Source organism: Nicotiana attenuata, chromosome 9, assembly GCF_001879085.1.
Source record: "Nicotiana attenuata strain UT chromosome 9, NIATTr2, whole genome shotgun sequence".
NCBI classification, from domain to species: Eukaryota; Viridiplantae; Streptophyta; class Magnoliopsida; order Solanales; family Solanaceae; genus Nicotiana; species Nicotiana attenuata.
The window spans coordinates 18,384,802-18,411,610 of record NC_031997.1 but is presented as its reverse complement, the minus strand read 5'-3'; the positions used below and the strand labels follow the sequence as shown (position 1 = coordinate 18,411,610).

The window sequence follows — 26,809 nt, the reverse complement described above, 5'->3', positions numbered from 1 at the left end:
ATTGGTGGTAGAAGCAAAATCAACCCTACACAAACATTTCAAGTTGAAGGATCTAGGTGAACTTAGATACTTCCTGGGAATTAAGATCATGAGGTCATCAACATGAGTAATACTTAATCAAAGAAAGTATGCTCTTTAGCTGATTTCAGAAGTTGGGTTAAGTGGGACTAAACCAGCTAGCTCACCATTGGAACAAAACCAAAAATTGATAACTATTGAATATGATAAACATGCAAGACTAAAGGAGATGAGGAGTTGCAAGACATTGTAAGCTATCAGAAACTAATAGAGAAACTCATTTACCTCACTATTACCAGACTAGACATATGTTTTGCAGTTCAAGTTCTAAGTCAATTCATGCAGCATCCAAAGCAATCACATTTAGATGATGCACTAAGAGTTGTGAGGTACATTAAAGGTTCACCGGGAATGGGGATATTATTGAAGAAAGGATCATTGAAAGATGTTACAGCCTAATTGATGCAGATTGGGCAGCTTGCCCAAACACAAGAAGGTCTGTAACTGGATATATGATAAAACTAGTAGACTTATTGATCTCCTGGAAATCCAAGAAACAACCAACTGTGAGCAGGAGTTCTGCTGAGGCAGAATATAGAAGCATGGCAGCAGTAACTTCAGAAATAGTATGGTTGGTAGGATTACTGAAGGAGCTGGGCTTAACTGTAAAGGAACCAGTAATACTACATTGTGACAACAAAGTAGCTATGCAAATAGCAGCTAATCAAGTTTATCATGGGAGAACAAAGCATATAGAGATTGACTGCCATTTTGTTAGAGAAAAAATTAAGGATGGTTTGATTACACCTCAGTACATTTCCACTAAAGAACAACTCGCAGATGTGATGACCAAAGGACTGGGAGCTGAGCAACACAGAACCTTGATATCCAAGCTGGGGGTGTTCAATTCCTTTCACCTTCCAGCTTGAGGTGGAGTGTGGAAATAAGAAGTTAGTTGCTAATTAGTTAGTAGTTGCTAATTAGTTAGTTTTACTAAAGTGTAATTAGAAAAACTAAGAGGTGTACAAGGGTGATAACCAACTTAGTCTATAAAAAGGACTAAGTCGGTTATCACTGGGCATAACAGAAAAATGAGCTACTGTTCTTCTCTTCTCTCTTCTTCTTCTCTCTGAATTCAATACTACATATCGAAGTTCATTGTGCATGCGTGAATATTTTGCATGTATTGTGTGCTTCTCCTCTCTAAAATTCTAATAAAAAATTTCTCTCTTAATATAATTGATACATATCAACAACTTTATATAAAAAGATAGTATTGATAACTTAAATACAAATTTTATATAATAATTCATACATTATACAACTATTTTTCAACTTTCATGCAACATTCAAATAAATAAAAAACTACAACATAATATAATCTACATATTATTATAATACAACTTTACTACAAATTCGTTAGTATATTGTATGTCATGTGTTCTTCTTCTTCTTCTTCTTCTTCTTCTTCTTCTTCTTCTTCTTCTTCTTCTTTGAGTTTCAATATGAAATTCAGCCAAAATCAAGTCTAATCTTCACCAAACACCCTCAAAATTGAGATATAAACTCCAAAGAATATTCCCAATTGTTTGCAACAACACCCAATCCAAACAAATAATGGTTTTTGAAAACCCAAATTCGAATTCAAAGATTCAAATTTTTTTAATGATTGTCAGTGGTGGAGAGACGCCTTCAAAATTTATTGATTGACAATTTCAATTTGAACACCAATTGTGCAACATGAAGGAAATTGCTAAGTTAAAACTCTATCGTAAAACGATTGAAATCCATTGATGAATTCCAATTAAATATATACAACATGAAAGGATAAAAAGTAAAAAATATTAAAGGAAGAAAAATTGGGAAAAGAACAGAGAATGAGAGAGAGAGAGAGAATGAGAGAGCGCATGAGAGAGAGAACATGGATGGGAAATAGCTGATTCCTTATTCAATTCCTAATATAAAGGGATACTCATTTAAAACTAATTTGTATATAATTGGTGAATTGTATATGGCCATGTAATTAAGCTAAAACTTGATTAGGGAGGGTAATAAAGTTTCATATGTAGTATAGGAATGTCCCCGTTAATTCTATGGGCTAAAAATAATTGGGTCTCTTTTATTTTATTTTTAATGAACAAATTTAACTCGCCAAAATTAACGGGAGACACAATTTAAAGATTGGTTTCAAAAAGGAGTTACTAAAATCTCCCTAAACTATCACAGTTTTGTCAGTTTCCTAGTTTCCTACTTAAACTATTTGGTATTTTCCAAACCCCATAAACTATATTGTCCTTCATATTAAAAACCCCTCGTTGTATTCTTAGAGGTGCGTCTAGTACACGCTCCTAATTATCTAAAAAATGTGCCATGTGACACTATACGTGGCTATTTAACCCAGACTAAAACCCCCCATAAACTATAACTTTTTTGTCAGTTACCTACTTAAATTATACAGTGCCCCCAAAACCCCCCTAAATTATATTCCCCTATATAATAAAATCATATGTTGAATTCTTAGAGGTGTGTCTGCCTAACAATATTAACTTATAGTTCGTACTAAATTTTTTAAGTATTTTACTCATGATGTATTACTCTCGGATGACTGATTAATTATAGGAGTTTAATTTGGCCAAAATAGGATCTAATCTAATGGATTAACTTTAGGTTTAACTGTGTGTGTGCGCTTTATACTAGACTCCAACTAAATAATTATTTATTTACATTCACTTTGCAGCACAATAAAAAAATAAATAAAAGGCATATCGTGTTGCATTTATGAAAAAATCACCGTATATTATATAAACAAGATTACACAAAATAAAATTTTACAAATAAGAAATAAATCGGCCAACAACCACATTCTCTAATTCTATATTACACAAGCAATGTTTAAGAGATTCAACTTTATTCTCTACAATAAGGTGTTGGTTTAATAAGAAGATTTAAATGAGTGTTATTTCAACAAATTATAAAAGACTAAAAAAGAAAGAAAATAAATTATTTCCGAGGAAACAAGAGAGGGAGAAATTTTTCCAGAGGAAACCCATATGGAGAGCCGAAGAAAAAAGGTGATAAAATAAAAAAGAAAGATGAAAAATAAGGAAGAATGGTGGATATAAAGAAAATAAGGAGAATATTTAAAACAAAAACAAAGTTGAAAGAGGGTTAGACTAATTAGCCATTACATCCTGTCAGGTGGGCCATTTTGATAGCCTTTTCAGCCGCAACGCTCTCTCAAGCGATTGTGTACACACGTTATGCCAGGTAAGTAACGAAGGAGTTTAAATATGAAGGGTAATATAATTTAAGGGGTTTTGGTGATACCGAATAATTTAAGTAGAAAACTAATAAAAACGTGATAGTTTAAGAGGATTTTAGGGTATTAGCTCTTTGAAAAAAGAAAAGGACCATTTGTCCCCGGCTCAATCAACGATTCATGTACGACGTTATATGTAGTCGTTGCCTTGTTTCGTGTGTCGAGAAATTTCTCTTGATTTTCTTGCCCTTTTCCTTTTGGCTTCCTCATCATTTTGCAAGGTCCATGGACCATTTTGACCAGAGGAAAAGACCCTAATGATCCTTTATGTATAAGGGTAGGACTATATTTGTCCTTTATATATTCCAGTGGACACAAAAGGTCGTCCATGTTTAACAAAAGTAGATTTGTTTAGTTTTCGAAGACGGAAGGCGTCAAAGTTAACCGAACGATTCTTATGCCTCAAAGTGCATAGCGTTCCCAAATCTGGAAAATACCAATTCGGGTTCTTTGACTCCAAGTAACGCCTGAATTAGATGAAGAGAGGTAGTTAAAAGAAATTAGGTTAATAGCTACACAAAGCCCAATTCCAAGTTGAAGATATAACTAAAGACACCATTGAAGTATGGCAATGGAAAACAGTGCATCACTTTCAAGGAAGACTAAAGGAATCACTTATCCAGAAGAAAAACAAAAAAAGAAAGATTTTAAGGGATTGTTAAAGATTCCAGATTTGAATTGTAAGGCTAGAAGATGCCAATCTTGATCAGAAAGCCCCTAATTCTTGGAATTAAATTTGATATGGGTTTCTGTTATTATACTTGAAATTCGATGTTCTTGAGGTTTTTGTTGATTTACATGTCCGATTGGAAGTGTGTTTTGGTTTGGTTTGGAATTATATCCTTCAAAATCCAAATGCTTGAAGGGTCCCTTTTAATATAAGCTTTTGTTTAACTATGGGGTTGCGATGTTTTTGTTTTTTATTTTTGCTTGAAAATTTTGTAGGAGTGCAATCGGTATTGGGACCAAGAAATAAAAGCAATAAGGAGTGCAATGAATTTTGTTTGGAAATTTTGTAGGAGCCTGAAGCTGCAATTATTCAATTCTATTTGTGTTATTTTTCTTTTGTTCTTTCCGTTAAAATTCTTAACTTTTCTGTTATTTCTTAGGCTTCAAACCAAATGTGTCTACTTTGTTAAACATAGAGGACCTTTTGTGTTCACAAGAATACATAAAGGACAAAGATAGTCGTACCCTTATACAAAAGGGACTATTGGGGTCTTTTCCTCATTTTGACTATAGCGTGAAATTCTAATTGAACTTTTTTATTTTTGGTAATGCGGGAAAAATATATTACTATAAAATTAGACACAGTCAATACAGATAATAGATGTGCCATATATAGCACTGAAGTTTTCAAGACTAGCCAAAGTATTACATATAAACTAGCCGAAATATTTCCAGCAAATTTGTTCCTCCCTTGTCCACCAAAAAGTATAAATAGTTATTCTAAAAAATGTATTAACTCCGCGGAGTCTGCTTCGAATTCTAATTGAATTCATATGAACACAATTAGTAAACTGATGTACTTCAAATTTCTTAAAGAACATAAAGCTATTGCTACTATAGGTTGCATTTGCTTCTATACTTTGAAGAAGATTTTTTTTTTTCCCAATTTTCTTTTTAAAATTTTTTGCAAAATTTTTTTTTCAACTAGACACTAAATCTTTTTGCAAAGCCAACAAAAGACTTTTTTCCGTTTAGATGGCTCTTTTCAGGCCAAATGTGAATGCTTTGACTTATGTGCGTTAAAATAAGCAAACATCATAGGATGCTTAAGGGAGTACAAATTGAAAGCTATATTCGTGCTGACATCCACCGTCCGACCGAATTTCTCGTGTTTCCATACATTTTTTTGTTTAAAATTAATAAAGTAACAATGGTTTCTTTTTTCTTTTCTTTTCTTTTTTAAAGGAAAAATTCAACGGTCAATTTATAGGCAAACGAAGGGAAGTTTCTGTGATTGAGATATCATCCTCTTTCCGTAATACTTTTAAACGGGATTAACTTTCGGCAAAGCTCGTCACTTGTGAACCAAAAATATAAATAGGGGGTCCTGTTTAGCCAATTCTTAAGTAGGAGTAATTGTTTTACATGTTTAAACCAGAGATAAATTTTCAAGTTCCTCTGGTTCCCATTGTTGGGGATGATTTCTGCTTCCCTTACCTTGTGAACCTAAATGTGAAGAAGAAAATTCTTGGAATTTCACATATAAATATCGATGTATTGGATGATATTGGGATTTCTCTTCTTCAAGGTAATGGAAAAGTTTGGCATCTCAGAAAGAAGAAAAGGATCATTTGTGATCCAGCTGGTTTACCCATCCTTACTCTGCGCGAAAAGGTACAACGCCTTGTATACTAATTTTATTTTCATTTGTATTATTTTTTCTATATGAGTAAATATGGGAGGGGTGTCTATTTCACAATATTAGCGTCCAGGCTAACTACGCGCGCATGACTATTTTAAATCCTTTAGTGTTTCATTCTGTTCATCCACGATTTGGTTTGGTCACAACTTGGAGTGAGGAGGGAGGGAGCGGGGTGTACTACTGATTTGTGAACATGATTTAGCATCAAAGTAAAGTAACTCAAGGAATGAATATTATATATGAAGTGAAAGTTCTTGAATATTTGACAGTCACTTTCATGGCATAATACTTGGAAAGTTTATCGTGCCGGGAGTTCAGATAGGAATGATCTGCTCTACACAGTTAAAAGATCAAGCCCAATTCAAATGAAAATGCAACTTGATGTGTTCTTGGCCAGCAATGTAAGTGGAGAGATGTGTGATTTCCATGTAAAGGGAGCTTACACCAATCAGTCTTTCGAAGTTTACAAAGGGGACACTTTAATTGCTGAGGTACTTCACTACAATTATTATTTTGCTTCCTTTATCAGTTAGTGATTTTCTTTGGTTTGTGCGTGCGTCAATTCTTATAGTAACTCTCGTTTAAATTTGCTTCAATATGCAGGTTAAAGAAAGATTCAAACTTGGAAGCTTCTTCAAAGGAAGAGAAAATTTTGAACTAAGAGTATATCCTGGTATTGATTATGCTTTTATTGTCTCAATATTAATAATATATAATGAAATATACGGGGAATCATAGGAGTTTATGTCCCTAGCTAGACTCAGCAATCATATAATGCTCCCTTTCTCTTAATGTACATATGTGTCAAAAAGACCCACTAGAATTTAGCCTTTTTTTATGTCTATAAATATATACATCAGTTTGATTGACGTGAAAGTGTATCCAGTTGTAAGTTTCTTCTTTCTTCCTGATCATTTCTTGCATAAATTAGACTAGCTACTCATTTTCATCTTGAACTTCTCTTTCTTGGTAGAGTTAACAAGTAATGTAAATATGTTGTATCAAAAATCTTAGAATTTGGCTACTTTTTGTATTCACAACAATGGAAACTAGCTAATATTGCACAATAATACACAGCAGAAAATTTACAATAGTGACAATTAATATAATATAAAAAGTCAAATCGAGAAGATAAAACATTTATGAACTATTTCCAATCAGATAGTAGATGTTGGCAGCAATAGCAATAATGCTCGTCACAACAGCTACAACAATCATGACCACTGCGATTATCTTGTCTTTCCTTGAAGATAAACCATGGACATCTCTGCAAAAAAACGAAATTAAGATGTTCACCATAGAAAAAGAATAATTCAGGTTTCTTAAAGAGTAAAAGTTGAGGGAAATAAAAGAAATACCTTAGAGCAATTGCACCTGGGAATATGAAGGCAAGGCAAGCATTTGAAGTTGATCCCATGAACTGGTAAATGTACCATATCGATGGTATAGCAATGGCTACTACATATGACAAGGCTAACAAGATCAACGTAATGTACATGAATCGTTTCGTGTCAGTTGCCAAATGCTCTTTCTTAGGGAATATAAGTTCATCGATATTTGCCCTCAGGGAGAAGTTTAATAGAGGAAACACCAGCATTAGGTGAAGCGCATAGCTCAAGCGAACCACATCATTTAGAATAGGACTGATTGCAACACTGCCAGAGGACTTACCAAAATTTACAAGTATATCTACATTTATTGAATCTCCAAATAAAAGGTATCCAAAAATACCAATTGAAAAATATATGGCTGCACAAATTACTAGTGAAATTTTGACAGCAGTGGTCATAGCTCCAGGTTTCCCCAGCTCAATTCCAATAGGATGAACTGCATTCAAGTTTTTATGTTTGTAATTTAACATCAAGAGTATGATCAAGTATCTAACTAATGTAGTAGCTCTTACCATTGAAGTGAAATGCAAAAGCTGTTACAATGACTGGGATGGCGGTGAAAAGATTAAAGAAGGAACTAGTACTATTCAACTCCGGTAGCATTCTTGGCCTTACTATTTTCCCTTTTGCGATTGCAATGACTGCCATTACAGTACATATACCCACAAATACAATTGCTAGGAAAATCGCTACTGCTGAACTAAACCATAATGATTCTGCAATCACAAGCCATAAAAAGCAAACTACTAGTAAAATGTTTAAATACTAAGTCAAGCAAAATCTCATAGAAATTCAACAACAGAGGACAGGATGTACTAACCTACACGACGGTATAGGACTAGAGGAAGCACAACAAACAAGACAGTGTATAGGATCGATAGATAGCGAGAATTCCACCAGTGAATCCCAAACCATTCTTGAAGAATACCAAGATGTTCTCCTTTTCCAGAAAAGACGTCTCCTGATCATATAAATTACAACAAAAAAGAACTAATAGAATCAATCATTATTCAAGTTTACAGCATATCTACTGTCGTCTACTTTGCAATGAGAAGCATTAACAAGAAAATTAAACTATGACTTGCTCAGTTCTCAAGTCTGGACATAGCAAATGAGAAGCATTAACAAGAAATTTAAAGAATTAAACTTACCAATAATAATAAGGTACATGATCAAGCAACCAAGAGTGGTGATCATTACACAAATTTGTACTGCCAAAGAACCTATCTTTCCAAAATTCTCTTTCATCAATCCGGCATATGTCGTCGACTGACCAGCATACGTGGATCTCAACATGAAATTTACCGTTATGTCTACTAATATAGCAACCAGAACAATCAACAAGAATGCAGGAATAACACCTAAGACCTTCAGAGTTGCTGGAATTGACATAATTCCAGCACCAATAATAGTTGTTGACACGTTGAACACCGCCCTCCAAATCATCCATCGGTTGTTCTCCCTCGTCGGAGAGTTTTGTTGCGATAGCAGTGGGACGTCGGCGCTGGTACCAGCCCTGGCCGGATCCATCCCGGAGATAAAATATTGGTAGACGGAATATGCAATCAAAGAGAAGTGTTAAATGCCTCGTGAGACTTCACTTATGATGATTTGCTGTTAAAACAATTAACAAATAATGGGATTTCACTAATAAGCTAGTCTATGGCCGGAGGAAATGGTGAGTAGAATAGTTTACACATATGAGAATTGGACAGGGAGGCGGCAAAAGTGACAGTTGAGAGGTATTCAAATGTTACAAGGAAACTAACAAGGGACAAATGGCCTCACTAACAACAATTAGCTTTGTGGCTCATGACAACTTATATGAGATTGATAGCCTTTGAGGCCAAAGCCGAAAAAATCAGCTTATTTTGAAAGTATTTTTTTCAAAAATATTTTTTGAAAAAGTGCTTTTAGAGAAAATCAATTTGTGTTTGGCTAATCACTCTGAAAAGCTCTTTTGAGCAATAATTTGTGTTTGACCAGACATTTTAAAAATGTATTTTTAAGTATCAAATTTCGAATAAAGATATGAATAGATTTACTTAACAGTTAATATTATAAGTATATAAATAATCTCAAAATTTTTTTATTAAACATAATAATTAAATCTTTTCATTTTATTTAAGTAAAATATGAAAATAAAATTAAAAAGTACTTAATTCTTTTAATAGGATTTAAATATATAAAAAATCATGCAACAAAAATTAAGAGCATTCACCCCTAAAGTCATTATATATGAGAAAGCTATTCTAAAAATAAGAAGAAATACTTATATATTAATATCCTAAGTATTATGTATAAAATAAGTTAGGTTATTTTGGTATATACTATATTTTGTTAAGGGTATTATTAATAAGAAGAAAAGTCAAAACTGCTTTTGCTTCCACTTTTGGGAAGATGCTATTTTTTTCTGCTTCTCATAAATTGCTTCTGTTTCTTTCCAAAAGTACTTTTTCTCCCGAAAGCTTGGCCAAACACCTTAAGTTGAGGAAAAAAGTAATTTGAGAAAAAATACTTTTGACCTTTGGAGAAGCTTGGTCAAACAGGCTCTATGAATAAATTTGATGGTGTGGACAACTTTTGAAGATTAATTTAGGCCAATAATCAACAAACAACATGATCCATATGATGTAACAGCAGTCGCTATCACATGTATATTCAATCCATTTGGTTCATGAAGCTACAAGAATTGGCCATTGTTATGCTCCACCTTTTTATTTTATTATATGCTTCAGGGATTTCCTTTTTAGCTTTTCAGATCTCTTCGAATCAAAAGAAAGTCTGGAACTAGGTATGGTGGAGAACAAAGAGCATGATTTGGTTTGACATGGATTGCTATTACTGAAATTTGAACTTCAATATCGTTGTCGTGGAGGGAGACAATTGGATATTTTTGTGATAAAGATTGAAAACAGTAACGAGGGATTGGTCCCATTAGTTAAAGAGAAAGTCATTCGTGTATCAAATTCGTTTTCACTGGGACAGCTCATAAGCATTTTTATTCGCGAATTATCTAATACGTACTAGCTGGATGGCCTGTTTTGACGTGACCAAGGAGCAGATTTTAATTTCCGTACGTATCAGCTTTGCTTAAAATCTTGACTTACATAATACATACATACATACATGATACATAGAGAGAGGATGACATTATTAGGGATAATTCATAATCAACTCTTTGGGATTGTCTCGCTTTACCAATTATATTTCCTTACTTTGCGGGGTTTCCTATGAGATTAATATCACCTTTTGAGTTTGTTTGACTCCAAAGATATAAAAACTTTTTTGAACAAATCAATTAAAGATGAAGGGGTAAATCCTAGTTAAGGATAATTAACTCTAGATCCGAGATGAATAATACGAATAAAAAAAAACATAGCCGAATATCAATGTTGATGGCGATTATGACCAGATTTAATAGCATAGAGAAAGATGCATCAAGTAACAAGAATATGAATAAAGGAAAAGATTTACCCGATCTTCAGTGAGACGGATCTTCTTTCTTTTAATAAAGACGAATGATAGACAAATACAAGAACCTTATGACCCTTTTTGGATCTGATGAAGGTATGGGATCACTGATCCTCTCATTTCTTTGGAGAGGTGTGTTTACATATTTTCTAGAAAGATGGAGAGGGAGAGAGAGCCAGAGCCCCCATTTTGGGAAGTCCTCTCTTCCTATTAATAAGGGGTTTTCCTAAAAAAAAAACCTAAAAGAAAAGGTACAATTAGAGGGAATATTCAGTAGAATATTCCTTTTGAGGATTCCAAAGCAGACTAGTTGTTTCATCACTGCCCGACCTCGGCTTGTCCGACCACGGCCTGTCCGACCTCGGCCTTATTGATGACGGTCCGACCTCGGCCTTATGTCTCCGCGTGCCGAATTTCTCTGATCTAATTTTGACGCATACAGTTAGTCCCTCCGCTTATCGAGGTCGTCTCTTGGTTGAGCTCGGTGAGCGGACTTCATTAATCGTAGTTCGAGAAATCCGGATGGGGAGGTTGACATGGCAGAGGCAATGCTTATGAGTCCTCCTAGGATGAAGACGACGCCTTATGATGAGTTGCCTGAATATTCTGATCCATTTCCAAAGGGTTCATAAAAAGACCAAGACCCCAAGTTTCCAATGCTCATCATACGATTTGAAAGCTTGTTGCATCAAATCAAGATATATATCATTAATGGGTTTACAAGTACTGAAAATATTTAGGCCACTATAATTAACTGCTCAACTTATTTGTTTCTCCACGTATTTCACCATTAATGGTGGTGGTGAATCAGATCCAGGTTTCATAGATGCAAGTTCTTGCAATATTTCTGCAACATCAGTTGGCTGAGTGACTGGATCAGTAATTAGTTTTGCTTCCAAGATTCTAGAACATACGTCCAGAGCAGAAACAGCATGAAAAAAGTACATTTCGGTATTTGGTATGGCAATAACACCTTGAACTACTCAAGACATGAGAATGTCATGAATGACAACAACTCTCTTGACTTTATCTGCTGCAGACAAATTCTTAACAAGATCTGCCACTGGTTTGTCGAAACTCCATAGCAGCGTAGAAAGAGGGTATTAAATTTGATGGGTAAAAGCCGTTGCTATCAGGAGGAATGTTGTCGAGAATAGCGTGACCACTAAAATTATATAGGTGCGTTGGGTCATGGACTCAAATTGTAGGTGAGACTAGAACATGTCTCACTCTCATTTTCTTGTATTCCTAATATAATTCGGATGCTAGCAGTTATTATCGTTTCATTTTCACGTTGCCCTATTCAATTCGAACGAGGCCTAGTTGTGAATCAAGTTCGAGCTAGTCGAATGAGAGTTAAATTCGAGTGAAGTCGAATTATTCATTTTGGCGATGGCCTTTGGCCGTAGGGGTGTTATTTCGGGCAAAGGCCGGAATGTTAACCCGTTGTGATCCGAACAAGGTCGAATTCTTCTTTTTAGCAATGGCCCTTGGCCGTAGGGGTGTTATTTCGAGCTAAGGCCGAAACGTTAACCCGTTGTAATTCGAGCGAGGTCGAATTCTTCTTTTTGGCTATGGCCCTTGGCCGTAAGGGTGTTATTTCGAGCTAAGGCTGAAATGTTAACCCGTCGTCATTCGATCAAGGTCGAACACTTCTTCTTCTTTGGCGAAGGCCCTTGGCCTTAAAGGGTGTTATTTCGAGCTAAGGCCGAAATGTTAACTCGTTATAATTCGAGCGAGGTCGAACCTTTCTCTTTGGCGAAGGCCCTTGGCCTTAAAAGGTGCTATTTCGAACTTATCAAAATGTTAACCCGTCGTCGTTCGATCAAGGTCGAACTCTTCTTCTTCTTTGGCGAAGACCCTTGGCCTTAAAGGGTGTTATTTCGAAATTATCGAAATGTTAACCCGTTGTAATTCGAGCGAGGTCGAATTCTTCTTTTTGGCGATGGCCCTTGGCCGTAGGGGGTGTTATTTCGAACTTATCAAAATGTTAACCCGTCGTCGTTCGATCAAGGTCGAACTCTTCTTCTTTGGTGAAGGCTCTTGGCCTTAAAGGGTGTTATTTCGAACTTATCGAAATGTTAACCCGTTGTAATTCGAGCGAGGTCGAATTCTTCTTTTTGGCGATCGCCCTTGGCCGTAGGGGTGTTATTTCGAACTTGTCGAAATGTTAACCCGTCGTTGTTCTATCAAGGTCGAACTCTTCTTTTTTGGCGACGGCTCTTGGCCGTAAGGTGTTATTTCGAACTTATCGAAATGTTAACCCGTTGTAATTCGAGCGAGGTCGAATTCTTCTTTCTGGCGATGGCCCTTGGCCGTAGGGGTGTTATTTCGAACTTGTCGAAATGTTAACCCGTCGTCGTTCGATCAAGGTCGAACTCTTCTCTTTTGGCGACGACCCTTGGCCTTAAAGTGTCCCCTGGGGGAGTCCCAATTTGCTTAATTTTGCTTGCATTGGAGAATATAATGCGTTTCCTGGGGGAGTCCCAGTTTGCTTAATTTTGCTTGCATTGGAGAATATAATGCGTTTCCTGGGGGAGTCCCAGTTTGCTTAATTTTTCTTGTGCTGGGGAACATGATGCATTTCCTAGGGGAGTCCCAGCTTGTTTAATTTTTCTTGCATTGGACAATATGATGCATTTCCCGTTCGTGTATCTGGGAGAATGCTCCTGCTTCTATTCCATTTAGAAAAATAGTCAGTTAAACCAAATGAAATCATTTGTTACCTTGATTTGATCGGTCGGCGAGTAGAGAGGAGTGGCCATGTTCACTCCTCTGGTTATGCTTTTAGTGGCCGCTACCAGCTTGGCAAGGCCGTCTGCTTCGATATCCTGTGCTCGAGAGATTTGATCGAGCTGGTATTCGCCGAACTCGGATAACGGCTTGCGAATCTCGGCGTGGTATTTTTGCAGTATTTGTTTCTTGATTTGGAAAGTCTCTGTGACTTGATTGACAACGAACACTCCAAAATATATCCATGTTTGATTGTTTCAAAGTTGTAGAGTGGCCGCAGAACCAAACACAACACAATCTGATGAGAAAGCCGCCAATCTTGGTGCCTTTTTAATAAACTTTTACCCGAAGAGGAAGAAGCAACTTTAGGTGTGAAATGGTGTTCATGTCGGCCACTTCTCTCAAATATGAATAAGGGATAGAGACTGTGGCTTTTGTTGAATAATATTGGCCCTACTGCATTTCTTGGAGTTTTTAAAGGATAAGAAATTCTGGGTTTGACATTGTAAGCATTGATCTTTGTGGATGTTTATGTTGAAATCCAAATTGGCGGTGAAATGGCTCCAGCCATCTTCCGAAAGTGTTAGTATAATTTGTTTATTTTAAAATGTATATTCCTGTAATTATGCAGAACATGTCATAGATATTGCAATGGATAAAAATGATGGCCCTTTAAACTTGGCGCGAGGTGTCAGTGAGACACCTTAACTTTGTAGAGGTAAATAGGACCTCAACTAAGACTTTTATTATTTCAGAGAAATAAAATCAAATAAGCAAAAAGATTCTTGCTTTGTCTCGTTTATAGAGAACAATTTGGCAACGTAAGCTGCTGCCGACCAAAAAGTCATAAGGCGGCACAACGTAGCATGGAAGAAACGTGGGACCACTTCCATCACCCACCACCAAATGAATTTATATAAAGCATGATATTTAAACATGGCCCCTACCATATTACTATTATTTTTTTTGGATTTTTTTTGTGTTTTGCAAATATATGCGTGGGTTAATTTAATCCACAGTGATTGAGGCCTGCTTGTGCGTGAGCATAGTGGGCAACTTTGTTAGCCATACGGAAAAATATCCACTAGTATTTTTTGCTTAGATTTCTTGATTTTCATTTTATGCAGCAATCTCGAACAATGACGCTAATCTAGGAACTTGCTAGAATTGAATTTTAGATCTAGAGAAAACTATAATTTTAACCAGAAAATCCCCACAGACGGCGCCTAATTGTTTGACTCAAAAGATATAAAAACCTTTTTGAACAAATCAATCAAAGATGAAGGGGTAAATCCTAGTTAAGGATAATTAACTCTAGATCCGAGATGAATAATACGAATAAAAAAAACATAGCCGAATATCAATGTTGACGGCGATTATGACCAGATTTAATAGCATAGAGAAAGATGCATCAAGTAACAAAAATATGAATAAAGGAAAAGATTCACCCGATCTTTAGTGAGACGGATCTTCTTTCTTTTAATAAAGACGAATGATAGACAAATACAAGAACCTTATGACCCTTTTTGGATCTGATAAAGGTATGGGATCACCAATCCTCTCATTTCTTTGGAGAGGTGTGTTTACATATTTTCTAGAAAGAGGGAGAGGGAGAGAGAGCCAGAGCACCCTTTTTGGGAAGTCCTCTCTTCCTATTTATAAGGGATTTTCCTAAAAAAAAAAATCCTAAAAGAAAAGGTACAATTAAAGGGAATATTCAGTAGAATATTTCTTTTGAGGATTCCAAAGCAGACTAGTTGTTTCATCACTGTCCGACCTCGGCTTGTCCGACCTCGGCCTGTCCGACCTCGGCCTTATTGATGACGGTCCGACCTCGGCCTATCCGACCCCGGCCTTATTGATGACGGTCCAACCTCGGCCTTAAGTCTCCGCGTGCCGAATTTCTCTGATCTAATTTTGACCCATACAGAGTTGATGTGACACTTGCTTTGATTTGCACATGATGATTGCGCGTAAGTCCTAAAATTTCATACTCCCTCTGCTTCAATTTATATGAACCTATTTGACTGAGCACGAAATTTAAGAAAAGAGAGAAGATTTTTGAACTGTGGTGTAAATAAGGCACATATATTTTGCGTGACTATAAATCATTGCATAAAGGTAAATTGTTTTCAAATAGGGAATGAATCATTCTTTTTTGCACGGACTAAAAATTAAATAGATTCAAATAAATTGAAACAGAGGGAGTATTTTTTTTCTTTTTTCTCTTTCTTCTTTTCTCTGTCTTCTCTTTCTTGTTTACTTATCCCTTATTACTCCATCCACCATTTTCACAACCCCAGCTAGCTTTTCTTTCTTTTTTCTTTTTTCTATCTTTTCTTCTATACTTTCTTTTTTAATGCTTAACTTTTTCCTTTTTTCTCGTTTCTTTTTTATTTTTACATTTGTTCTTTTTTGTAGTATTTCGTCGGATAATTGATGATCCTGCAGAGAAGCAAATTTTGTTTTCTCCTTTCCATTTTACTTTTTTTTCTTTTATCTTTTCCTTTCCTTTTTTGTTTCTTTCCTTTCGTCTTTCTTTTTCCCTTCTTTTTTTTCTTTACAATGTTTCTCACCGTAAAAAATGGTGATTCCAGTGACATTATCTTTCTGTCAAGTTATCTCCACCATTTATTGCCCTGTTTCCCACTAATTTAGAAGATTATTTATACGCTATTGAAAAGGCTTCACAAATTTTATATTATCTATTATCTCCGGCAACCTTTTGATATAAGATACGAGTTTTCAGGTGAGTAATGTAGGGTGGTCGGCAACGAAGAGCATAGAGAGGGGGAGGGGGAAGGTTATGGGTACAAGGGGGTGAAATGGTGAAGAAAGAAAGATAGAGAAAGAAAATGCAAAAGAAAAAAAGAAGAATAAAATAAGATTAAAAGGACAAATAAAAAGGTAAACTGAAAAAAAAAATTAAAAACAAAATGAATTTGACACGTGACAAGCAAAGCGCGCGATTTGCAGCAAAAAATTTGAAACTGGGGATGGGTTGAAAGGTGGTACTTATTACACTTCTAACAATTACATGGGGGTCATAGGACTTCCGCAAATATAAGAGTACAACTGGTAAAGAGAGACAATCCCAAGGATAATACTTTTACATGCAACACACAGCGTTTCTTTCAAAGAGAGGCTTCAAGGAAAGACCAAAACACATTTTCCTAGCTTTGGCCGCTTCCTTTACTTGGAAGGCACAAGTTAAAAACTTAGGTGTGAAAAAGACAACAAAAATGCTTATGCAGATCAGGCGAAAATACTCTTAGATGGCAACGTAATTCGAATTGAATTAAAGAAACTATAAGAAAAGTTTATTTTCATATATTGTAATATAATTTAAGGGCTATCGGAAAAAATCTCTCTACTTTCTCGGGTAGGAGTGAAGTGTGCATACACACTACCCTCCCCAGACCCCACTTGTGAAATTTTACTGGGTTATTGTTGTTGTAAGACAATTTGTACTTGCATTACTGAGTTAGATAGACCATATGCAATTGAAATATCCTTGTGGGCATATGCTCATGTGTAGGGGCGAAGCTAGCGTTGACCATCCTTCATCGAAAAATTACACGATATATATAGGCAAAATATTAGATTTTAGTGGTATATAACATATATTGAACACCCTTTATTGGAGACTTTTTATACTTCTTGTTATCTGTAACGACCTGACCGGTCGTTTTGAGCAATGGCACTTCGCTCGATTGTTTGAGGGCATGAGTAGCTCCGTATAATGTATTATGACTTATGTGAATCGTCGGTTTTGGTTTTCAGGTTATCCGAAACTTGATTTGGGAGAATGGTCTCAGCTAGAAGCTTTAAATTTGAAAGGTTCGACCAAGTTTTGACTTTTTAGTAAACGATCTCGGATTTAGATTTTTATGGTTCGGTTAGATCCGTTAGGTGATTTTGTACTTGGGAGCACGTCCGGAATATGATTTGCAGGTCCGTGGTAGAATTAGGCTTGAATTGGCGAAAGTTGGAATTTTGGCAATTTTGGTCGACAATGGAAATTTTGATATCGCGGTCGGAATGGAATTTCGGAAGTTGGAGTAGGTTCGTAGTATCATTTGTAACGTGTGTGCAACATTTCAGGTCATTCGGAGGTGATTTGATAGGTTTCGGCGTCGTTTGCGGAAATTGAAAGTTTAGAAGTCCTTAGGCTTGTATCCGAGGGTAATTTGGTGTTTTGATGTTGTTTTGAGTGTTCCGAAGGTTTGACTAAGTTCTTATGTTGATATACGACTTGTTGGTATGTTTGGTAGAGGTCCCGAGGGCCTCGGGTTGATTTCGTGTGGTTGACGGAACAAGGTTAGAATTTGAGGAAGGTTGAAGCTGAACTCAGCTGTCATAACCGCACCTGCGGAGAGGGGACTATAGGTGCGAGCCCGTAGAAGCGGAGAAGGAGCCGCAGATGCGGCCAAGGATGAGGTGGGCAGGAGCCGCAGGTGCGAATAGTGGAGTGCACCTGCGAGACCGCGGGTGCGATAATCGGACCGCAGAAGCAGATTCTGAGGGCATAAGTGGGAACCGCACCTGCGATGGTTTTTCTGCAGGTGCGGCGTCGTCGAAGCGACATTTGGACCGCAATGCGGTATCTCTGGGCAGAAAGTATAAATTGTGGACTTCGCGAATTTTGGTTCATTTTCCACCATTTTTAGTCGGTTTTGAAGTTTTTGAGAGCGATTTTGAGGAGGAATTCAAGGTTTTATCAATAAGGTAAGTTTCTTGAGCCCTAATACTCGTATATGTGATAATTTCCCCTTGTTTAATCATGTAACTAGTGAAGATTAGGGTGAAAATGAGGGGTTAGGGCTTGGAATTTTGGAGAGTTTGATTTGAGGATTTGAGGGGTCAAATAGAGTCAGATCTTGATGAATTTCATATGTATGGACCCGCGAGTGAAAGGGCTTTCTAGTTTTTTAATTTTTGTCGGATTTTGAGGTGTGGTTCCTTGGCCTATATTGATTGCATTGTATTGCTTTTGGTTAGATTCAGGACGTTTGGAGGCCGATTCCAGAGGCAAGGGTGTCGCGGAAAAGGATTTTGGTTTGGTTTGAGGTAAGTAACCCTTCCAAACATGGTTCTGAGGGTTCGAAACCCCGAACTATGTGTTATGTGAATTCTATTGAGGTGACACACATGCCGAGTGACGGGCGTGCGAGCAATCACCGTGAAAATTGTGGCCTGGTTAATTCCATGGCACCGCTTAGTGTCTCTTTCTTGCTGATATCCGTGCTTCTATCGTGTGATTAAGTAAATGAGCTATAAATCATGCTAGATATCATGTTAGGGCTTGACGCCGATATTGTTGAGACCCTAGTGGTCGTTTCTTGCTGTCATCTCGTTAGTTTCATTGATATTCTGTACTCACTCTTATTTATGTAAATCATATCATGTCTCAGTCTCAGTTGTTATTATTTGGCACATCATATCATTGTTCCGGGCTAGTTTCTTGGCATTCGTGTGTGAGACTGGAGAGTGATGACTGAGTGAGGTCGAGAGCCTGATTTTGTGTGACAGTTATGGGATCGGGCTGCACGCCGCAACGGTTATATTTATGATTATGATAGCGCTCGGGATGTAGGAGCCCCTCGGGAGTTTGTAACACACCCAGTGAGCGCAGATGATATTATTGAGGGATGGATTTCTCTAGACATGGATTTGTTCGAAGTATTGATATTTGGAGATCGATTTCTCCACAGGGTTGGATTACCCTTTTCCTCGGTACCGAGTGACTTATAGTCAGCGATGAGTATATTCCGGGATGGATTTCCCTGGGCCGGATGGCCATATGTGTCGACGCCCCCTTTTTCTCGCGAAATCGGGTTTACGACATTTGAGAAGACAACTCTATTCCCGTGTGGGAATTGGGTTTTTGAAATTGAAGAGTCGCCACCTAATGATTAAGTGCATTAGGACACTGAGATTTTTGAGTTTGAAAACCAGAGTTCGGGTAAGGGCTAGAAATTATCTCGAGGGGAAGGTGTTAGGCACCCCTCAAGATCCACTAGTGTGGTTCCCGGCCATGCTATATTGTGACTTTAATGCAAATAAGTATACACATAACTTCACACATAAGGGTTACAAATAGATACGTAACAAGTATGTTAGAATCAAGGTCTAGATGGTCTACAATTTGTTTGAGGGAGGGTCTAAATGCAGAAAATTAATCAAGACATTGAATAAACAAGGAAGAAAAATTTAGGGGAAAAAGGAATAATGCAGTAAAATTAAAGAGGGGTCTTGGGTAGTTGAAAAGACAGAATTTTATTGATATTAAACAAATTCACAGAAAGGATAGGGGGTCCTAGGTTTGTAAAACACATCGATCATCCACACAACACCGGTAATCAATCGTACGCATAGCGTTATCATGTGATCATCAACTCCATGTCTACCCTTCCCATCCCGTTAAGGTATTTAAGCGCGGAATGGTATCGTTACCTACTGCATGCTATTACCCGTCCCACCTATCGTCCCAGAGGCGTTTAGGACTACTAATCCTAAAAGGGAGGGAGCTTGGCTTTTCAGGGGTTTTAAAAGGATAAAATTCTAGGGCGACAAACAAAACACATAAAGCAGTTAATGGGGAAATAAGAATAATTAAAGGCTCAAGTAGGCCTCCTCACTTAAAGAAACGAATTGTTTAGCATGTCTTACACATACTGTTTAGGTCATTAATTAAAATTAGCATAGGAAGAATTGATTTACCACATATTTCTCAGATAGAGAGTCCAAATTAGTCCTGCTTAGATGTAGTTGTCGAAAACTGACAGTTGATTAATTATCTAACTATTTATATGTTAAACAGGGCCTATGGGCATGATATCTATTAATCCAGGGACGGAGGAATAACTGATTGCAAAAGTCATTAGTCATAAGCTCTACGAGTGTTAAACAAATTGCCACTGATTTTAAACTTAGGAACGAGTGGCGATTCTGATTAAGTTGATAGTTCCTATAGGCATGCTTTCTAGGTGTAACTGATTTTGAGCAGAGATCCTATAGGCAGGTTATCTATATGTGATGAGTTATTTTAACTCCTATAAGCAGGCTTGCCTAATGACAAATGTATATGCAAAGTGCAGGAAGTCCTATAGGTATATTATCTATACAATATGCAGAGCTTCATTATCGACTTATTGCCATGGTATTATTACAAAGTGCAAAAAACCTATGGGCATGGTATCTATGTGAAAAATGCAGGCTTTGAAAGTGATAACCCTGAACATAGTTTCTAGGCGAGATGCAGAATTTTAAAGAGTAAATATCCTATAGACATGGTATCTACGTGAAAATGCAGAGTTTGAAAGTAATGATCCTATGAACATGATTTCTATGTGAGATGCATAATTTTGAAGGGTAAATATCCTATAGACATGATTTCTATGTGAAAATGCAGAATTTTAAAGAGTAAATATCTTATAGACATGATTTCTACCCCTTTGGCATGCATTCAGTCCCATCCCTTTTCACTATACCCCAGTAGTTATTACAAAGTTATTTACAAAGCTTATTATAGACCAAGCGAATCAGAAGGAATAATAAAATTACATTAGTGATTACATCTACATCTAATCAGCCTAATCCAGACTCAAAGTCTAATAATATGAGATAAACCAACTTCCAGGATCGGATTTTCAAAGCCTTCTCTTATTTGGGATGTGTCAAAGTTCCAAGGAACTTCAAGAATTCCAGGAAATGCTTACACCCCAAATATCATTGCAAAGTTAAGAACATAGTGCAGTGTGGAAGGACCCGCCCTCAAACTGTCCATGTTCAGAGGGAACTCAAGGTCCCAAGGCAAGGCTCATAGAGGGGGGCANCGAATACCACACCATCATTGTTGTTGTCAAATTGCTCACCATTACCTTGAGGTTGTTGTTGCCCTCTTTGCCTCCTTTTTAGCATAGAAACACTTTCCATTGCATTGACTTGGCGCGGGTTTTGAACTTGTTGCAATTGCGCCTTCGCCAATTGATTCATTGTTGTTGTAAGCTCGGCAATAGCTTGGCCATGATCATTCAATTCTTTGTGCAAATGGATGACCGTGGGGTCACCTTGGGGTACATTTGCTCGGCTTTGCCATGCCGAAGAGGTGTCGGCCATTTCGTCAAGTACATCACATGCCTCTTGGTAAGAAAGTTTCATAAAGTTCCCACTGGCTAATTGGTTCACAACTCACTGATTCGTGGTGTTGATGCCCCTATAAAAAGTTTGTTGGATCATCGCCTCGGTCATGTCGTTATTAGGGAACTCCTTCACCATTGTTCTATATCTTTCCCATATCTCGTGCAAAGGTTCCATTGGCATTTGCTTGAAAGCTAGAATTTCATCCCGAAGAGCTGCCATATGACTTGGAGAAAAGAACTTAGCAATAAATTTGTCCGCCAATTCATCCCATGTGGTGATAGAATGATTGGGAAGCCTTTCTAACCAATCCAACGTTTTACCCCGAAGAGAGAACGGGAAAAGCCTCAATCTCAACGCATCCTCGGACACGTTTGTTTGCTTGCTCCCCCAGCAAGTATCTACGAACCCCTTCAAGTGCTTGTAGGCATTTTGGTCGGAGGTGCCCGTAAAATACCCTCTTTGCTCGAGCAAGGTCAAAATAACATTTGTGATTTGAAAGTTCCCCGCCCGGATTCGGGGAGGAATAATGGCACTTGCATATACTTGATTTGGCAGCACCCGAGGGACCGCTCTTGGAGGTGGCGGAGGAGGGTCTGGAACGTTGTCATTTATATTGGCCTGGCGGCCTCTTCTTGGTCCGGGAGGTACAAGAGGCACCTCCTCATCTCCAATATCCTCTACCTCCTCCCCCGCGATCACGTTTCCAAGAGGGTCATTTCCATTTAAAGCCATAGTACCTGATTAATTGACACAAACAAAATTAGTAAACAAGAAGGAAAGAGAAGCAAAACACAAAACTAACCAAACAAATAGTCAACACCGTAAGCTCCCCGGCAATGGTGCTAAAAAGTGATCGCTGCCGACTCGACACTACACTAAGGTAGGAAGAGCGGGTTGCTACAGCTTTTACCCGAATAGTGTTTCGGGATCGAATTTCCACAGGGAGCTAGTAGTGGAGCTGCAATGTCTGTCTAGTCTAGAATTGCAGTTGTGCTTCTAATATCACTTCAAACATTTTTGGTTTTGATTTCTATATCTACCTTTATAAAGCTAATGATTGAAACTAAATTATGCTACGGGAATATTGCTAAGTTGTAATTAATATAGAGAAAGGCACTAGGGTCGTGGCATTACCTAGGTGGTTAACTAACAGGTAGATGCTACTAAGGATACATTGAAATATTTGGGGCTTATGTTATAACCGTTGCACAATTGTACCCACTCTCACAGCTCTCGGTAGAGAGAGTGATTTTGCCCAATTGACTCTCTCGAGACCAATTGGGTAGGCTAATTAGACCAAGCAACTAGGGTTCAAGTAGGGTGATTACTCTCTCGAGATTTAACCCGTTAATTGGGACTACCATTTCTCATGGGTCCATCCCAATTCCTTGTTGGGTCAATTTTGGGGTCATAGACTCTCTTTCTCAAGAAGAGTTAGACCCACCAAGCTAGAATCAGTGTTTGCAACCACCAATCTTTAATTAAAACCTAAAATTAACCCAAATAACAAACACCCAATATCAATCTAACCTTAGATGGTAACACCCATCAATTACCCACACTAGAGTTGAGCCACAACCCTAGCTAGTGAGTTAGCTACTCATGCTAGATGCAAAAATTAAAGAAATAGATGAAGAAGTAAACATATTAGTTAATTACTAGGAGGAAAATACAATATTGAAGAGCAAAAGAGCCAAAAATGGCTAAACTATTCGTTCTCACGAGCTTAGCAGCTTCAGAAAAATCAAACTTGACCTAAAAATGGAAAAAGGTCATATTTATACTGGGCTGGAAAAACTGGACAAAAATACCCCTGCGGGGTCAGCGCGGACCGCGCAAACATGACCGCGGCCGCACTGGCTCTTGAACTCTTGGTTTCTGCTTCCCTGAAGTTCAGGACCGCGGACCGCGTAAAAATGTAGAGCGGCTGCGGTGGAAGTTGGCGCGACCGCGTAGAAATGAACGCGGGCCGCTTTGCTTGAAAGGGGTCAAATTTTTGGCTCTATGAATCTCTGCTCTGCGGACCGCGTAGAAGTGTAGCGCGGCCGCGGAGCCTGGCCGCGGACCGCGTGGAAATGACCGCGGCCGCGTTGCCTGCCCCTTGAATATTCCATTCTCTGAACCTCCTAGTGCGGCCGCGTGGAAATGACTGAGGCCGCGTAGCCTTCCCCTTGAATATGCCATTCTCTGAACCTCCTAGTGCGGCCGCGTTCACAGTTGCGCGGTCTGCACTAGGGCCTTTTTTCCTCAACTTCCTTGGTCTTTAACACTTGAGCAGGTTTCACTCCTTTCTGAGCCAATATTTGACTTTCATCGCTTTGTCGATCAAACCTGCAATCAAGTACAACTTATGAGCATTTTGGGACTATTTTGTAGCAATTTATAACCAAAGCGTAGGCAAGTAGGGGTATAAAACACATTAAAATCCTAACTTATCATCACCTTTAAGGTCTTATGGTCTCGAAATGTTAGTAGTTCGATTTCGTTTGATTTTCGGATGGCAGTTCTCAAGCGTGGGGTTAGTTGTTCGAACTTCCGTCATGGTCGGCCCTTAAGCCTGTTTACACAATAGATCAAGAGTATAAAATAGGAAATTTTTCTAAAGGTAGGAGATACCGGTAAGGAAAAATACTTCTCTCAATAGATGATTATACATGCGCGCATGTTTGATGTTAGGGCCCGAGCAACCTATACGGGTACGGTTCATCTGACCGTTTGACCCTTACAACATTTTCTTATCGATATCCCGCTGTCACGAAGTGATTCCTTGCAACAAAGTAGACATTCGAGGGTAATGCCCCCAGTACTCGAGGCTTATTGTAGGGAACCTCGGATACTGTTGAATTGCTCTAAGTTAGCACGAATAATGGTTGCCTCATTAAAAACCTCGCCGGAAAAACTCATTTGGGACAAAAACCGGCCTAAGGGAAAAAGAGTGCAACGCGTGCTTTAAGATCCAAAGCTTCGTGTCGATCCTTGTCAATAGCCTGCAAGTGTCAGTCGAAAAAATAGAAAGGATTGGAATGGGGTCGTACCTTTATTCGGATTTCGGATATTTAACGTGATCTTCCTCGGTATCAAGCCCCCGTGAATTTTTACCTCGATCATTTCTCCTCTCTTTTCGTGCGAAGCTTTGCCCAGACCTGCTGCCTCTATGTTCTCCATTGTACAGTTGATATCTATCTCTATTCGACCTCGACTCATGTCCCTTTTGACCCTATCCATGGGCCTGCTAGGATAAAGATAAACGGACCCCAAAGGAGTCCCCAGTTGATCATCCTTGACCCTAATCTTTGACTGATACCAATTATGTACGTCGGCCCAAGTGATAGCCGGGTATGCAATTAAACTTTGCTTTAACTGCTGTGAAGCTATGGAACTCCGAGTGTTGAGACCTTGGGTGAAAGCTTGAAAAGCCCAGTCATCGGCTACCGGAGGCAAATCCATTCTCTCCGCTTCGAACCGAGATACGAATTCCCTGAGCATCTCGTTATTTTCTGCCTTACCTTGACAAGGTCCGACTTCCTCATTGCAATTTTAATGGCTCTGGCGTGTGCCTTTACAAAAGAATCTGCAAGCATAGCAAACGAATCAATAGAATTAGGGGGGTAAGTTATGATACCAAATTAAGGCAACCATCGATAGAGTCTCCCCAAATTTCTTCAGCAGTACAGACTCGATTTCGTCATCTTCCAAGTCGTTTCCCTTTATGGCGCACGTGTAAGAAGTAACATGCTCATTTGGGTTAGAGGTTTCGTTGTATTTAGGTATATCGGGCGTACGGAACTTCTTTAGGATAGGCTACGGATCCGCACTTGGAGGGAATGGTTTTTGTACGAACTTTTTGGAATCCATTCCATTTAAGATTGGTGGTGCCCCCGGTATTTGATCGACACGGGAGTTGTACGTCTCCGCCTTTTTGTCATTATCCTCAATATTTTTATCCCCCGACTCGATTCTTTTGGTGAGTTCCTCAAGCATCCTCATAATCGTGGGGTCAGTCCCCGAGCCATTACCGTTTGATCTTTCTGGCACTGGCTCAGTAGGGCGAGTGATTTCTAGTTCGACCACACTTGGAGTTTTATGCTGACTTTGAAGCTAAGCGATAGCAACCTGTTAAGCTTGTAGCAGTTCGAATATTACTTGGAGGCTAACTCCCCCATCTCCTATACCCTGTGTTCCTTGTCCACCAGATCAGACTTCCCTGTGTACATTTCCTCCGGGGTCTACGCCTAAATCGGCATTCAAAGCAATGTGTGAACTAACATCGACTGGTTCCACATTTGGCATTTCCCCAGGGTTAACGGTGGTACACTGGCTCCCGGAGTTGCTACATTGTTGTTTTCCCCATGAAATCCAAGACCATCATTACTGTGTACGGGTGCGTTTTGTGAGTTTGACATGTTTTAACCTGAGAACGAAAAATCTTGACAAGAACAAGTGTGAAAATAACATGTGTTATTAAAATCAGTACTGAAATAACCACTATTATCTTTATCCCCACGGTGGACACCAAACTGTTTACCTCGAAAATACAAGTAACAATTAAACTTGTTTGCGGTTTTATGATACGTGATTTAGTTCAATACTAATTAATAACTAAGAAATCAAATGTTTAAAATAGAAAAGAAAGTTGAATCAAACCAGTGTTCAAGCTAATTTTGACCTCGTGCTGCGGTGGCCTCGAGGTGGGTTCTCAAGAACAATAAAGTTAAGAGACAATTCTGATGAGTAATGAGCAAGAAAGTAAGAGAGTATATTCTTTTGCCAATGATTGATTGTCGTTACAAATGATTGGGGTCCCCTTTATATAGTAGGAGAACCCTAAGTATGGTACATTTCCATTCCTAGTAAGGAATCTAATTGGGACAGCTGTCTAACCGCCTAGTACAAATCCATACTAATCTGTCCCGGAATTTACGCCGGGATCTTGGGATGTTGCAGGAATCTTGCTCTTTCTGTTACAAACCCATAATGGCCTCATCTTGGGGTTGGTTATACTCGGCTTCGGTGCTCATCGTGTACTTTGATCTTCGAGCCTTATACTCTATCGCCGGGCTCGAGCTTGGTCCATTGGGCTTGAACTCGATCCATCCTGAACTCGGGCTTGAAGCGACTCTTCGAGCCCATGAAATCGGGCATACTTGATTTCGACCGTATACAAGTTCGATCACCCTCAAACCAAGAAATGCCCTAACTGATGTAAGATCAGAATAACAAGATGATAAGAGCTAGAAAGAACACTGTATTACTTTTTTGCTGCGTATTGCAATGTGTGTTATAAATGATCAGACCCCCCTTTATATAGTAGGGGTGTCCTACGTTGATACACTTCTATACAAGTTAAAAAAATTCATG

General features: G+C 38.2%; 2 protein-coding genes across 2 annotated transcripts; one reads left to right on the top strand and one right to left on the bottom strand.

Moving 5' to 3' along the window:
• Positions 5,333–6,584, top strand: LOC109232128 (protein LURP-one-related 10-like). Its single transcript, XM_019397796.1, has 3 exons — positions 5,333–5,680; positions 5,978–6,199; positions 6,312–6,584. The coding sequence occupies exons 1-3, from the start codon at positions 5,432–5,434 to the stop codon at positions 6,444–6,446; spliced, it is 606 nt and encodes a 201-aa protein (XP_019253341.1). The 5' UTR covers positions 5,333–5,431; the 3' UTR covers positions 6,447–6,584.
• On the bottom strand, positions 6,708–8,901 carry LOC109232127 (probable sodium-coupled neutral amino acid transporter 6). Its single transcript, XM_019397795.1, has 5 exons — positions 8,251–8,901; positions 7,920–8,060; positions 7,612–7,815; positions 7,067–7,535; positions 6,708–6,975 (listed from the first exon to the last, which is right to left on the bottom strand). Exons 1-5 carry the CDS (start codon positions 8,627–8,629, stop codon positions 6,849–6,851), a joined length of 1,320 nt encoding a protein of 439 aa, XP_019253340.1. The 5' UTR covers positions 8,630–8,901; the 3' UTR covers positions 6,708–6,848.